The 15,187-nt window shown below is 29.2% G+C and overlaps 1 protein-coding gene and 1 long non-coding RNA gene across 4 annotated transcripts in view; both read left to right on the top strand.

Annotated features, from left to right (window-relative positions):
• The window catches only part of LOC108001804 (protein espinas-like), a 49,513-nt gene that overhangs the window by 25,546 nt on the left and 8,780 nt on the right, over positions 1 to 15,187 (top strand). The window contains exons 1-3 of one of the 3 annotated variants that reach the window (XM_017063011.3): positions 7,456 to 7,694; positions 7,869 to 8,035; positions 10,456 to 13,322. The exons of the other annotated variants lie outside the window; for them this stretch is intronic. Of the exons in view, the coding sequence (XP_016918500.1) occupies positions 12,853 to 13,322 (470 nt within the window). The 5' untranslated portion in view covers positions 7,456 to 7,694; positions 7,869 to 8,035; positions 10,456 to 12,852. Of the gene's footprint in view, positions 1 to 7,455; positions 7,695 to 7,868; positions 8,036 to 10,455; positions 13,323 to 15,187 lie in introns of those variants that run through there. 3 annotated transcript variants of the gene reach the window in all.
• Positions 1,355 to 4,907, top strand: LOC114578048 (uncharacterized). Its single transcript, XR_003698632.2, has 2 exons — positions 1,355 to 4,469; positions 4,550 to 4,907. It is a non-coding gene; the product is annotated as an uncharacterized LOC114578048 (long non-coding RNA).

Raw genomic sequence — 15,187 nt, 5'->3', positions numbered from 1 at the left:
TCAGAATAACCATAACTTTTTACATATGATCAAGAATCATTTATTAATTTTCCATTTGAAGAGACAGTTTCTGAAATAGATCTTCTCGATCAGCCTGCCCACTGTAATTTCAATTATACACATGCAATCATACTGTGCGTGAATAGCTCGGCTGTTTTTTATTTTCATCCGAAAAAAAACGAAAACGAGAAGAGAGTATTCCCTCAAGGACAGGCGTAAACACGTCTCGAGGTTATCGTCTTGATCCATTCGTTCGAGTTAGTGAGTAGCATGTATTGATGAAACATAAGCAAAATTCTTGTTATAAATCATTATTTAATAAATTCATTCGTGCTAATATTTTTGATTATAAAAATTATTTTAAATCATATTAAAAATTAATACAATATTATATCCATCTATGTTAACAATTCATTATCTTTCTTATTAATAAATTTAATCATTATATTAATTTTTAATCTAAATATCCGCTATCTGATGTTAAAAATTTTATTCTTAATAATAAAAAATTGATATTACGCAAAATAATTAATATATAATTGATTGTATGTTGTAAAACCTAAATCATATAAAAAATATCTAATCATATAAAAAAAGTGATATCTAAGATAGCAACATGTAAAATCACAAAGAGGTATAAAATATCGAATTTTTCTTTGTCTTTAGTTTTCATATTCATCCGAAAAACAATTCCTTGAAGTCGGACCAACTGATTGCCAGTTATTCCAAAGTAGTGGTTGCAATCGTGCTCACGAATAAAGATTTTTCTAAGAAGAAAGTTTCAAGGACAGTCGCAAACGCGATTCGAGGCTACCGCGATGAATCTCCGAGCAAAAGGCAGTTTGAATGTGAGCCTTTAAGTGCGTACCCAAAGAAATGACGTGTAGCAGTGGAACATAGAGCGGTAGAAGGGTGAAGGGGAGAAAGGTTGCATCGGGAGGAAGCAAGAAACATATATGTATATAGGTAATTCCACTGATGTGCAGGTTGTTGGTGATCTAGTGATGGATTTTTTATTTCTCTCTTGTAATCCCAATTTAATTTAAAATTACACATTATATGTATAAAAAGCATATTTTATTTACATACTTATTGGATTTTAATATAAAATACTAAAATGAAATTCATCATTATACTAAGAAGTAGAATGTTTAATTGATCGTGAATTAATATTATATTCCAAAGGGATATTTCTAAATAATATTAAAAATTTCTTTTTTTTATTGAGTGCAAGTAAAAAACAAATTGAAATATGTATATTTTATTTTATTTCACTAAATTTTTTTGCAGTTAGAAAAATTTAATTAAATAAAAGACTCTGTATTTAAATAAAAAATTATTTGGATACGAAATGGAAGATTTGATTTTCTATGAAGATTAATATTTAGAGAAATTAAAAATTAAGATTTTCAACATTTTATTTAAAAACAACTGTCGAAGTGAAATGTATTATACCGAAAACAATTCGAATTCGTGTTGCACTTCGCTATCCGAAGCGAACGCAGTAATAGAGGCCAGGTAGGCGGGTCGGTGAGCACGAAAAGTAGGGCCCCGCAGCCCTGGGGAACGTTTTTCTCTAAATTACAGCTCTGCTCGACTCGTTCGTTCCCTGTTAAGCCTTTCCTGCGAGCAACCAAACCACACTTACCTTTTCTCGTCCGACCACTACCTGAATTCCCGATTTCTCTGATGCGCATGCTCGCGCTCGCGATTTCTCAAATATGTCAAAAGACGTACAGTTGGTGCTGTTATTGTCGAACTTCTTGTTATATGTGACCCAATCCTCTTAATTCAGCAGCAGAACTATCAATGGCAAGTAAAAATATATTATAATTCAGTGGAATTCTCTGAATAGTAATTTTTAATTCATGATTGACTCGAAAATGTTTGAGATTATAATTTTTTATTCATCCTAGAAACCTAACCTAATAAAATTTATTTGTTTTATTTTCTTGATATTTAACTATTAATTTATTATGTTTGATTTATATGTATACAGTTTTAAAATTTTTATTAAGAATGAAGTGGAATTTGTAAATGTAGGTTAAATTCCATTTAAATGAGTGAAGGGTTCTTCATTAGAATATGTATATGCTTCAAGCTATTTAATTATGCCGTGCTAATCATCAATACTTGTCAGTAGAAATAACAATCTCTTAAACATGAAGTTCTTAACGGATTGGTGACAGCTATTCATTATGTAAAAGTATGAAAAGCAATTGAGCTAGCGAAATCTGTGAGGTTCACGATTTCAGTGTGGTTGGACAGGAGTTTTCATAAGATGTCCCGATATTTATTAGACAAGATAAGTAAACCGGATTGCGAGCGGTTCAGAGCTGTCTTCAAAGAATGAAAATAGAGAAATAATCCAACGTTCCAAGACAAGGTCCATTGGGTACAAATTTTCATCATCCTGCCGCTATACAGAAATCTTACTCTCTTTTCTGAGTTTTTTTTTATCCCGCTTTCTCATTTTGTCACGTTGAACGCGATACATTGCAATATTATATTGATTTTCTCAAATCTATATACGAATAATTTAATCGATAATATTTGAATCAATAATATTCATTTTCAAAAAGAGTTAGAATAAATCTGTAATTAATGATAAAATAATAATAATAATAATATTTATTGTAATAATAAGTTTAATCAAATCATTATTTATGGAAAATAATGTAGAAATAATCTATCATAAATAGTTTTAAAATAATTATATTCATATGAATATATTAAATTTAAAAAAAATATTTTTAAAAATCTTTTTTATAAAATATTTACAATTTTTTTTCTAGAAATATATTCAATTGCAATATGTTCAAAAAATTTTTTAAATACAAAAATTTAAATATATATATGAACTTTTATATTTTATTTCATATATGAAATTCATTTATAACATATAACCAACTATAATATTATATAATTGTATCACATATTCTACTACTTCCTTGAATAACGTAGTTGATTAAATATCAAATTATCTAGGGAATTTTATCGAACATTCTTTGCATAACTAATCAAAAGAATTCAACTGAGTTCTCTAACTATCGATAATTTTAACGAAATTTTAACGATGTCTTTTCTAACGCAAAAGATTAGTTCAAAGTTGGATTATAAAACCTGGGTCATAAAAAACAATTTGAAAATTCCAGTCTAATAGCCACGTACCGCAACTCGCGCGTCGCGATTTCATTAATTTAACTCTTCTTCTCAGATAACTTCGTACCATTCACAGGATCGTAATTTCACGGAAATGATCAAGCTTCTTTCACGTCTCGATTCTCTTATTCCATTTCGTATATATGCATAAGACAAGGACAAAGATATCGAAAGCTCAGAAAGACGAACGTTCCGCCAATGGAGGCAACAGACAGGCAGAACTGATTGGTAGTTGGTCCTGCGCCATGGATGAACTCACGTAGTTTCGAGTATGCCCCGTTCGAGCCATCAACAGATGGATTCTAACCTACAATCTGCATAATTTCCTCGGCTGGATTTCCTTATCCTCCTGGCCGATTCGCTTGCGTCCGATGGAACTCGACTTCCATTAACAATTCCTTTTTTCGTTCTTCTCGATCGCGTCGAGATCTGGAAGTTTGTGCGAGTTTTATTCACGTGCGAATTGTTTATAGCGCCCGTGTATAGTTCGAGTTACGGCTAATCTTGAAATAGAGGTTAGAACATGGTATGATTTCAATTGGAATATTCAATACTTTAAATGGAAATAATGGCTTATTGAATGTAATAAAATTATATTATTTATATGGTATGAAGTTTATTTTTGATGATTTTTGCAGTGTTCATAAGTGATATTTGAATAACAAAATATATATAGATGATTACATAAAAATAATTGAAAGAATTATAATATACTTTATAAAATTTTACATGATGATATTATAAATCAGAAGTTTTTATTAGTTATACTATTTCAGCTTATTCCATTCTCAAAGCAATAAAATTCAAAATGAAATTTCATAAGAAACAGATTAACTTTCCATTCTTTTTAAACAAGTTTTCCCAGTTAAGAAGTCTCCTTGTTTGTATCTTGACATGCCGAGAACTGTCGAGTGTCGACATAAGAGAGGCAAAGGAGAGGGGCGGGATTTACAAATATTGAAACAGGCCGCATTCGAGCAACTATTATTGACGGAATGTAGTAGAGAGTCGAGTTGTTGTCGGTGTTCCTTTCGAGAAACCGATGTGGTTCCGTGTGCACCTCTGGCTCGGGAAGTCGTAATGAGCAGGAGAATGCTCGTGGGAAACGAGAGAGAGCCGATCGCATAAGCGCGGGAAAGAAAGCGCACGCGCGCGGTCACATGATTGTGGACGCGCTCGCAAAATTCATGTGTTAATGTCACGGAAGAATTATATGCATATGCTCTGGAACTGTCTCAGCGTTAATAGATGGAGATTAAAATAATGGATGAAAGTTGAATGTGGATGCTTAAGATTAAATAAGTTCAGTAAGTGAATTTTTTTCTTTTATTTGCAAAATAAATAAATAATTTGATGAATAATAAATTAATTTTGATATATTTTTCAGCTATGAAAATTTCTTTAAATATAAAGGAATTTAAAGGTTAAATATTAGTAATGCATATTGAAATTAATTATTTGAAAATTATTTGAAAAAAAATCTAATTATATATGATGATATACTCCGCCAATGACGCCAGAAACTAATTCCATTTTCATGATTATAAAGTTAGAATATATTATTTTATTATTTTTAATTCTTTTAAAATCTTTCGATATGATTGAAATCACTTATCATGATTTATTAATATTATAGATAATAACAAAATATTTGAAATACATTATGAATGCTTTTATATAAATATACTTTTCGTGTACAAATGTAATTTAACTTATGAATTAGAATTTGAAATTCTAAAAACAAATTTATGAGTTTTTCAAGCGTAATTATTAAAAAAAATCTTAATAATAATGTAACATATTGAATACGTGCATTCGTATGCTAGGGAATAGTAACAGTGAAACAATTGAGCAGAAAAATTATAATTTCGAAGGAGATTAATTCTAGATTGTTCTATATCATCAATTTTCTCGAGTTCGATATTGCACGATATTAAAAACCGGATGTTCGAACAGAAAATAATCTTGAAATAGTATAAAAATCATCTTCCACAGACTTCTTCTTTCTGTAAACAGACTCAAACGATTTGTTAATAGCGCATTTCCGTTGCACGAACAGGGCTGCAATAATTCTTCAGAAAATTCTGTTCTCTAATAATAGTCGATCAGTATCTTAGATCTCTCTAGAATAAAAAACAGCTGCATCGAATAGCTCTTCGTGTCTATAATAAACTTTAAGAACTACAAAACTTAAAACTTTTGATAAAAAGTATTTACAATTCTTTGATAAAAAGTATTTAGAATTTTATAAATTATAAAAAAAAATTATAAGAAACATTTTGTATACTTCTTTTTAGCTATAGTATTTTTAAAGCTATAATATTAAATTGATACTCGTTATTATTAATTCTTTAATTATACAAAATTCTATTCATTTTGTTTTATAGTTTCAATATATTTTCAATACTTCATCATTATTGAATTACCAAATATTCTTTCAATATTTTTTATGAGCTTATCTGTAAATTTATCTTAATTAATTATCTCTATTACTTTTATTTCTATTTTTTAAATTCTTTTATATCTCATTAAACTAAATATTACTATCAACTTTTTATCATATTGTTCATTTAGAATTTCAAAGACTTGGCATAAAAGTTTTTTCAATACAAGAACTGTTTTTTTTACCAAACCAGTTTATATTATTTAACATTTTTTTTATCAATTTAACATAATTGTTGAAGAATCTTAACTGATATGATATTAAGAATTTCAAAATTCAATTTTTCTAATTTTTTATTACTACTATTACTTTTTTAGTACTAAATATAACATCAGTTTTATATTGATTTTTAATCTTATTCAACAGACTAAATTTCATTTAATCTACTCGACTCATGTTGAGACAATCGCACCATCTTATTTCAAGTGATAACCTATAATCTAACCTAACTTTGATTGTAATCATTAATCAAAGTATAATGAAGTAACGAAATTAAAAAAATCACTCTGGATATGCAATGTCTGTTAAGTCCATGGAAAGAAACCAGTTCCTCAGGGCGAAAAATTCCACGCGTGTCGTAAACTGGTGCTGACCGTGCTAAATATAAACGGGAAAAGGAGGAAAACGTAGCTGTGAAGTTCGGTGATGCACCTGTGAATATTTAGTGTACAGCTGTTTCTTGGCCGACAGGTGTCTAGGTAAAAATTAGTCAATTTATAATTGAACACATATACGATTTTAATTGTCAGAAGAATTCTTTTTTTTTTTTACAACTTTGAATTTATTTGCATAATATGAATTCCATGTTTTTATTAAAAAAAAATTTTTTTAATTTTAAGTCATATTTGGCAATTGATAAATTATATTTATGATTTGTGATATTAGTTCAATCATTTAATCATTTATAAAGGATCCACTATTTATTTAAAAATGAACTGAAGAATTTGTAGAATGTTTTAATTAATTTTTTATTTTGTAATAAAAAGATTTTCTAATAAAGTTGTATATAATTCGTGAATTAAATTAAAATTGAGGATTTATGCATATTTATAATTTCAAATTGAGTGACAATAGTGAAAATGATATTTAATCTATGATTTATGAATCAGTAAAACTTGAATATGTTATTTACAATACTTATCTTAATAATCAAATTTGTATATTTATAAATATAATGATAAATTTATATTATAAATTTAATACATTTAAAAGTTTATAAAAAATTCAAAAAATTATTTATAGTAATAGTCTAGAAATTTAAAATTAATCATCATAAACATATTTAAAAAAATAGTATTAATTTCATTTCCCTGACAAAATTAAACGTTATAATTTATTATTGTAAACCAACTTAAAACAATAATAATTCTTCCAATTAATTTTCATAATTTCAAATCTTTTTCAAAAAATTGAAAAATTTTTAAATTTTTAACTTAAATTAATAAAAATTTAGTTTAATGTATTAAAAATCATTTATTAAAAAATCATTCCTGTCTTCTAAAGAGATCATAAGATATTTCTTTGTAGTTCAGATTCACAGAAAAATAGAAATAAAAACATAAAGAATTACAATTGCTCTCCTTCCAACTCATAACACACACAACGAACATTCACAGCTCGTTAACACGGTGAGCCACTCTTGGCTACCGTATAAAGCATGAAGCGGTACTCTGATCAACGTTGTCGATGATGGAGAATCTCAGATAGATAGAGTGAACGCCTTCGGCATCGAGGCTGAAAAGTTTGAGTTCTCTTTGCTATGCGTGAAAGAAGCATAAGAGATTCATCTGCATAACAGTTAATGATTCCGGTACACGATGTGCCTTGTACCGGTTACTACACGATGTTACCGCGTGCGCGCGCATGCGCATATTGAACCGAGATTGTGGCGGATAATCGCAAGCCACCTGTTTGCTAAAATCTGATGAATAATTCTGTTATTTTGTACATTTCTGATAGTTAAAATAATTAAGAAGTTACCATTTTGTTTAATATGAAGAAAAAAGATTTTTTTTTTATCGAAAATAAATTTTTTTTTGGATCTGACACAATATGGACTACATATTTGTAGGTTATGTTTAAATCTTAGGTAAATAAAATAATTATTAATTTTTTATAGATTGAAGATTTGGAGATTCAGGTATAAATTAAAAAATGTTGCTATAAAATTATGAATTTTACTACGATTCTAAAACACATAAAAAATTATTATAAGATATTATTATAAGATGTATTATATTTAAATTTTTTTCTAAAATTTTAGAAAAATTTTTTTAAAGTTCTCATAGAAGTTTCATTGAATAATGGACTTTTGAATTGATAGAAGTAATTTACAATAGCAAAAAATTGATTGAGGAAACCTTTATCCTTTTCAAATGAAGAAAATATCTGGAAGGAAGATGAAGCGAACATTTGATTGAAATCCTGATGGTGAGGCAATTGTTTTTGCTCATTTTCTTGAAATAAAATAAATGATATCAAATGATATAAAAAAACATTATAACTATCAATTTACAATATTTCAATATTATTTTACAATTATTGAATACGATGATTAACTTAAATTTATTTTATAAACTTTAAAATAATGATTTTAAAGTTAAAAAATATAAATCGAATCTTTATCTTGTTTGAATTGTTTCAAATTAAAAGCATTTATAAATTTTTTAAACTTGATAAAAAATTTTCAATAAGAGCAAAAACTATGCGGTAGTTGCCACTAAGCTACCCAATAAAGATATTTTTCCATGAAATTCTTGGAAGCAAATATCCTAATTGAACCGAAAGAGATATATAGTTACTTTTTGAGTTAAATTAAGCCACCAATTTCTATCAAGTATCCTTTTAATCGACGAACCAGAATTGAGCCAATATCTTTACAGGAACTTATCGTGTCCTCGATCGTTTATGAACCTAATCTCTATCGATGTTTCTTTTAAAATAGCCATGATCTTCTGTCCAATAAAGATTATTCGAAGTACATATCTTTATAGAAGAATCTCGATAAATCGCAGTCGATTTTTATAATAATGTGAAAAGCAAACAGAAAATGAAATTTACAAAGTACAATAGCAGTTCAGTGAGATTATAAAGATCTAGATTAACTTAATGTAGACACGATTTAAATTCTTGAATATGATATGTAATATTAATATGGTATGTAATAATTCTTATCAACTTGATAAATAAAGATTTCAGTTGCAGATCAAGAAATGGATCTGATTTATTTAATTATTAAGCAATATACAAAAATTTTTTTTCTCGGTTCATTTGAAAACTTGACTTAATAACGGAAAGCGGGAAATTTCAAATAAAAATTAATTAATTATTAATTATAAACAATAAACTTATTAATAAAAATAAAAAAGTAAAAATAAATAGTTATTATATAAATAGTTTATGTGTATAGCAGAAATCTTATATATCTAAGATATTCAAAATATATTATAAATTTTATTGTTATTAGAAATAAATTTTAAAACTTTTAACATACTTCATTTAGTACATTCTATAACATATTATCTAGAAATAAGAAGGATAATCTCTATTGGCCAGAAACTCAGATCAATTTTATGGTAGCAATGGAAACAGAGAAGCCAGGTGAATATTCAAAAACATTTGAAATTAGTTCTGTTTTAACTTTTAAAAAATCTTCAACATCTTTTTTTATCATAAAAATTCTACTTTCTCAATGATTATAAATTTGTTTTTTACTTTTCTCTATAATTCATGATACACAAAACACATTTATCAAAAAAATAAATATGATTTCTTTAGTATTATTATTACAAACCTATATTTCTGGAATTACTTTGAAAAATTATCCAGATAAAATAAGGAGAAAGGAGACTAGAGAGATTTTTGCTAATTCATAACTTGTGATTGAGTAGAGTAGAAAATTGTGGTATGTTGAAGAATATGATAACGATGACTAAGCGGCTTGACTCTTATTGATAGCAAGTAGTCCGTATCATTACGATCCTGAAATCGATTCCGGAAAAAGACTCGTTCCACTTGGATTACATAAGAATTTCTATTCCAAATCATTGAACAATGAGGTGTTCAAAAATGGTTCAAAATTCCAATGTATTTTTCTCTTCGTTTGAAAAAAGAATTATATATATATATATGTATATATAATCAATAATTGATTAATAACTTTTAATTGGAAACAATTTAAAGTAATTCACCTGAATATAAAATTTCTATTGTATAATGATATATGATAAATTGAAAATCTACTAGAATTGATTATACCAAATTGGTTAATTAATTGTCAGATAATTAAGCTTATATTTTTTGGTCAGATATTTAAAATACTCATATCATAGATAATGAATTACCATTAAGTTTTTTTGCAAGTCTGTTGAGAATAATTGTATTATCAATTAAGTTTGAAATTTGATAATCGAATGTGAATTTATTAAACGATTATTATTAATTAAAAAATATTCTGAAACTATTTTATTATTTATGATTGATTGTTGAAAAAAAACCATACCTAAAATAATTATTTAAATAATTAACTTACGTATGTAAAATATAAATCGAAACATAGATTCCTATAAAATATGAAAATAAATGAATCTTTATAACTTGACTTCTCATTGATTGATTAAATTACAATAATTCAAACAATACAATAATTTTACACGTTAATGAATTCGTACTCATGCGTTTGTTCGAATGCAATAAAAGATACAATAAAACAATCATCAATGCACGAAGTAAAATGTTCCGGTTTTATCGAAGCTATCTGTTTAATGGTCGATTAATAACCAATTAACATCGCATTTTCAAGTGAACCAGTCAGTTAACGATCAGGCAAGAACCATTATCGTGTTTCTTAGGTAAGACGAGGGCATCAAGAGGATATACTCCAGAAAAACGGCAGCGTCATTACGATGAACATTTGCAACCACTTACAGTGAGCCTGCGGGACATCGCCAACAACGGACAGTTTACTTCTATAGTACAGTTTGCGTGTCGTTATACGGTGAAATTGTTATGGATAAATTTTATCATTTTTCTGTTACAAGAGATCAAATTTGAACAGTTTATAATAAAATTTACTAGATGAATTAGTAGAATGAATGAATATTTAACATATAGCAACTTAAAGAAATATTTTTTATTTAAGAAATTAGTTTAAACTAATTTCCATTACTAAAATCAAATATTAATTACAATACTACATAAAATACTACATTACATACAATGTTGTATATACTACAAAATCAAAGTTTATGAAAATTTAATTAATTAAAGCAATACTTCTAATTTTCACATTATTAAACGTTAAAATCCCCCGGAAAAAATGCATCATCACTTAAGAAAAAGAAAAAAATTGAACAGCGCTGAAATCAAAGAAAATCAAGTAATCTTCAATGTTTCAAGTAAACCACTTAAACCGCACTCAATTTTCCTCAACTAATGTCTCCGTGTTCCTTAAGAACGTTCACGCGAGACTATCGATGCGAGGCGATAGCGTTGCAGCAGATTGTGGCCTCGGGGTGCGGTTGTGGTCGCAGCACGCACAGGCCCTCGTGGAATGATGCCGGACCGACATGACTGGAGTGCGCGCGCGTACTCAAAAGGGGCCTCTTGGCGAGGCGTCGGGCCCTGACACGCCACACATATTAGAAACGAATATAAATATATCGAGAGACTCAGCAGGCATCGCGGTGCGATAGTGGGGATAGGCGAGCGCGTATTGGTGGCGTGGAAGTTACACACAGTGCAGCGGCGTAACAACCTGAGTTCGAGAACGGGCCTTCGTTCTCCCTCCCTTGAGGCGGCTTTCTAGCAGCCGGCAGCCGCCCTTGCCCCGCACCTCTCCTGCTCCTGGCGGTCCCATAGCATGCTCAGTGTCCGCCCGGCCTCAGCACGCCCGAGTGGGAAGGACGAGAACGTCGCTTCTAGAAGCTTTTTAATGCGATCACTGTACTATTGCCAATTAACCGCGTGGACCTTTAATCACCTTTTTCTTTCATACATTCGCAAGTTTTGTGTGTATTTCAGCCTGAAGATCAATTAAAATTAAGTGTATCCAACGAGAAGATTCTTGATGATTGTGTTTGACAGTTAATATTCCACTTTTGTGATACCGTTTTGTAACAGGATTAAAATCATTGTTTTATGAAAAATTGTTAGCAACTTTGGACCATATGGATCAGTGATTGATTGGGCTAAAGATATTTGAGATTTCGATTTATCAGGCTGGTCTCTATAGACTGACACGTCGCGTGTCAAAGCTTGGACGTGAAACAAATACGATCCACTAGAGAGGATGATCGCAGTGAGAGCAGAGGTGATCGGAAATTGACGCTTAAGAGAGATAACTACGTGAATCCCAAGCGACGAAGGAAGGAAAACCGATAGATCGATTCGAGAATCAGCGTGAAATGTTATCGTTCGTTCAATTCCCTTTGTACATTCGGCCACACTGCCGCGTATTAAAACGTTAATCTCCGGCTGTACTACCGGTTATACGTACTCTTACAGATTGCCTCTCCCTCGCTCTTCTTCGTCTCCCTTTCGATTCTGCACGGTCTATCCTCTCTCTCTTCGCTTCATTCCTCTCTGTTGCTCCTTCCTCGCTTCGTCTTTGTCTCTTCCCTTGCTCTCCACTAGCTACTACCTTTCTTTTCTCCTTCCTTCCTCGCAGTACTCGCTTTCTTTATCTCTCTGACTTGTCCTTGTCTTGGAGAGTCCTCTTGGTGTTCTCCAAGAGCGCGTGCCAACCGGAGAAACCAAAAAGATGATATCCCGTCATATGAATGCCAATGTTATCTTTCTGTCTTTGTCTTCCGTGAAACTGTAAAATTATATGGAATAAAACATAGAGAAATAAGGATATCTTTTGACCTTGATGGAGTATTGGGCCGACGATGACATGCACGGAATCACCGAGTTTCACCTTTTCGGATTCCGAACACGATCCTGTCAACTTTTAAGACAGAACATGAATGAAAAAAGATTTATCTTTTATTGACGAAAAGACCGATTGCGTACTAACTGCGACATCATTAACATGGGAATACAAAATGTTTGATATCAAAAGATGATATCTTATAAATTGAACTAAAGATACAAAAAAAAAAAATAAAATTAAATCCGTTAATTAATTATAATCGAATTATACAATGAACCATAGATAATGCCCTTTACAAATATTGTATCATTCAGATGACACATTTATATAGATCAACTTCTACCTCGTATATAGAAAGATATAATAGAAAGTAATGTCGAGTTTAGCGAGAAGACGGAAGACCTCGGTTCTGGGATCGAAAAGATGGTGGCAGGGTGGCTGCTGGGCGACCAGGAGCCACCAGGAAGCTTATCTCCGTAAACTTTACGCCAGGAAGAACGATCAAGTTAACAAAATAGACGATGAATCCGCCATTCGAAGGGACTTATCCACCAATTGGATGTCTGGCGCTGTGTATGAGTTGCCCTCTACCGACGAACATTATCTCGATGCCTTTTTGAGAAATCGTGAAGATGGAAACGAGGAAGATGATGTGGTTGGAGTTGTCGTCGGTTGTCCAGCTTTGGCCGCAGCTAGAACTAGTCCCACGGAGAAGTGCGTGGAATATTTGAACAATGCTCATGACGTCGCGGCGTTTGAAAACGAACGCAGAATTACGGGAGAGCCAGTGGTAGCCGATTGCGGTTCTATGCATTCGGGTTACGATGTCGCTGTTTCTGCAGAGTGAGTTAATCTCGTTTCGACCTATTCGAGGGAAAGTTTTTCGTTCGGTGGCCTACTTGATAAGAATATTGCTTTAGTAATGTTTAGTAATGTTGTTTTTCGGCAACGTGGTTAAATCCTTTGAAAGAGTGTAGAGAATGTGATTGCAAAATGTTTTGTGTATCATTATCGATTTTAATGATTTGATATTTGAGATTTTGTTAAATCAATTGCGAAGGATTTAAAAGTTTAGGAAGAGAATTTTCTTGATGATACTTAATAAATACTTGGATGATTTATTGATTACTTATATTACTTTAAAGTTGTATGGTTATTAGCTTGTAGAACTGCTCATAAATATTTTCTGTGATCTATTTATACATATATACATTATATTTAGATTATATTAGATGTATAGTAACACTTCATAAATGTTTTGGAGATTTATCTTAAAGATTTCTTGATTTTTAATGGTACTTCATAAATACTTTTGGATATTTATTCATGGTACATTAAAGTGTATGTTATAATTGTGAAGTTATCTATTTATATCTACAAGTATAATAGCATTTCATAAACGTTTTAAACTTCATAAATATGTTAAAATATGTAAATTAATGACAAATTAATGATTATAATATTTCTTATAGAATATATATAAACTTAAATTATTCGTTATTAAAATTTGTTACATTAAAATTAAATAATAGTAATATAATAAAATATCAATATATATAATCAATGTACATATATTTGCTATCATTTAATTTTAATATTGTAATCATTATATTAGAAAGAAAGAAAAGTTTATTCCATTTGATCTTAAAATTGGACAGAATGGAAAAAATGAATTTTTCAAATAACAAAACAAGTTCATAGATCATAATATTTATAGAGATTTTATTGCCAGGTAAAAATAAAATTGAAATTAAAATTTGAGATTAATTTCGATTAAGATTAAAATTAAAATTTGATTCATTGTTAATTTAAAATAAAATTGTAACAATTAATAAAAAAAATAAAATAAAAACAATGAAGATTAGGATTAAACTTAAAATCTGATTTTTAATATTAAATCACTACTAAAGAATGTGATATCTAAATAACAACAAAGTACTGTTTTAATACCTAATTTATATATAGTAAAAACAATTAACTATCAAAGAAAATTCACATTTTCTCACATTGAAAATTGAGTCCCTTTATTCTATCATTTGTCCTTAAAATGAATTAGTTTTTAAATTAAGATTTTTGTTAATTTTTATACAAACTTGTTCAGATCTTGCTGTCTAGTAGTTATATGGGATTTCGATGGGAACAAATGTTTTGCCGCTGGTTACTGTATAATCAGGCTTACCACTCGCCGCCAATTCATCGTCTTTCATGCAAATAGGTTTTCTTGTCACGGTATCTCTCGCAATCTTTCTCTTTCTCTCGTATCATGCATCTTAATGATAAACTACCTCCTAAATTGTACATGCGTATTTTTCGACTTGAAAGTGAATTAACGCGTTGTTCTTTTTTTTTCTTTCTCTTCTTTTTTTACGGATTAAATAAATTTTCTATCTATATGTGTACATACATGCTCATGTTTTTTTGATTGAATCAATATTATTTTATATTGATCTGAAATTACTAGATGTGATAATATGAAAATAATTGGTTTTAATTTTTGGTTGGAAGATAATATTTAAATTTTGTTTACATTTATTTTTTTCTTTCTATTTTTTTTAACTAAAATTAAGGAATTTTAATATTTCATTAATGTGTCCATTAATTTTATTTTTGATTATATTTAATTCTCTTATTTTTCAGTTAAAATTAAAGGATACATTAATTTTATGCCATTATAAATTTTTTTCAAAATTTTTATCAAAATTGAAGAG

Source organism: Apis cerana, linkage group LG1 (genome assembly GCF_029169275.1).
Source record: "Apis cerana isolate GH-2021 linkage group LG1, AcerK_1.0, whole genome shotgun sequence".
In the NCBI taxonomy this organism is placed as follows: Eukaryota; Metazoa; Arthropoda; class Insecta; order Hymenoptera; family Apidae; genus Apis; species Apis cerana.
Note: the sequence above shows the minus strand (reverse complement) of the source record. Positions and strands in the feature narration are given on the sequence as shown.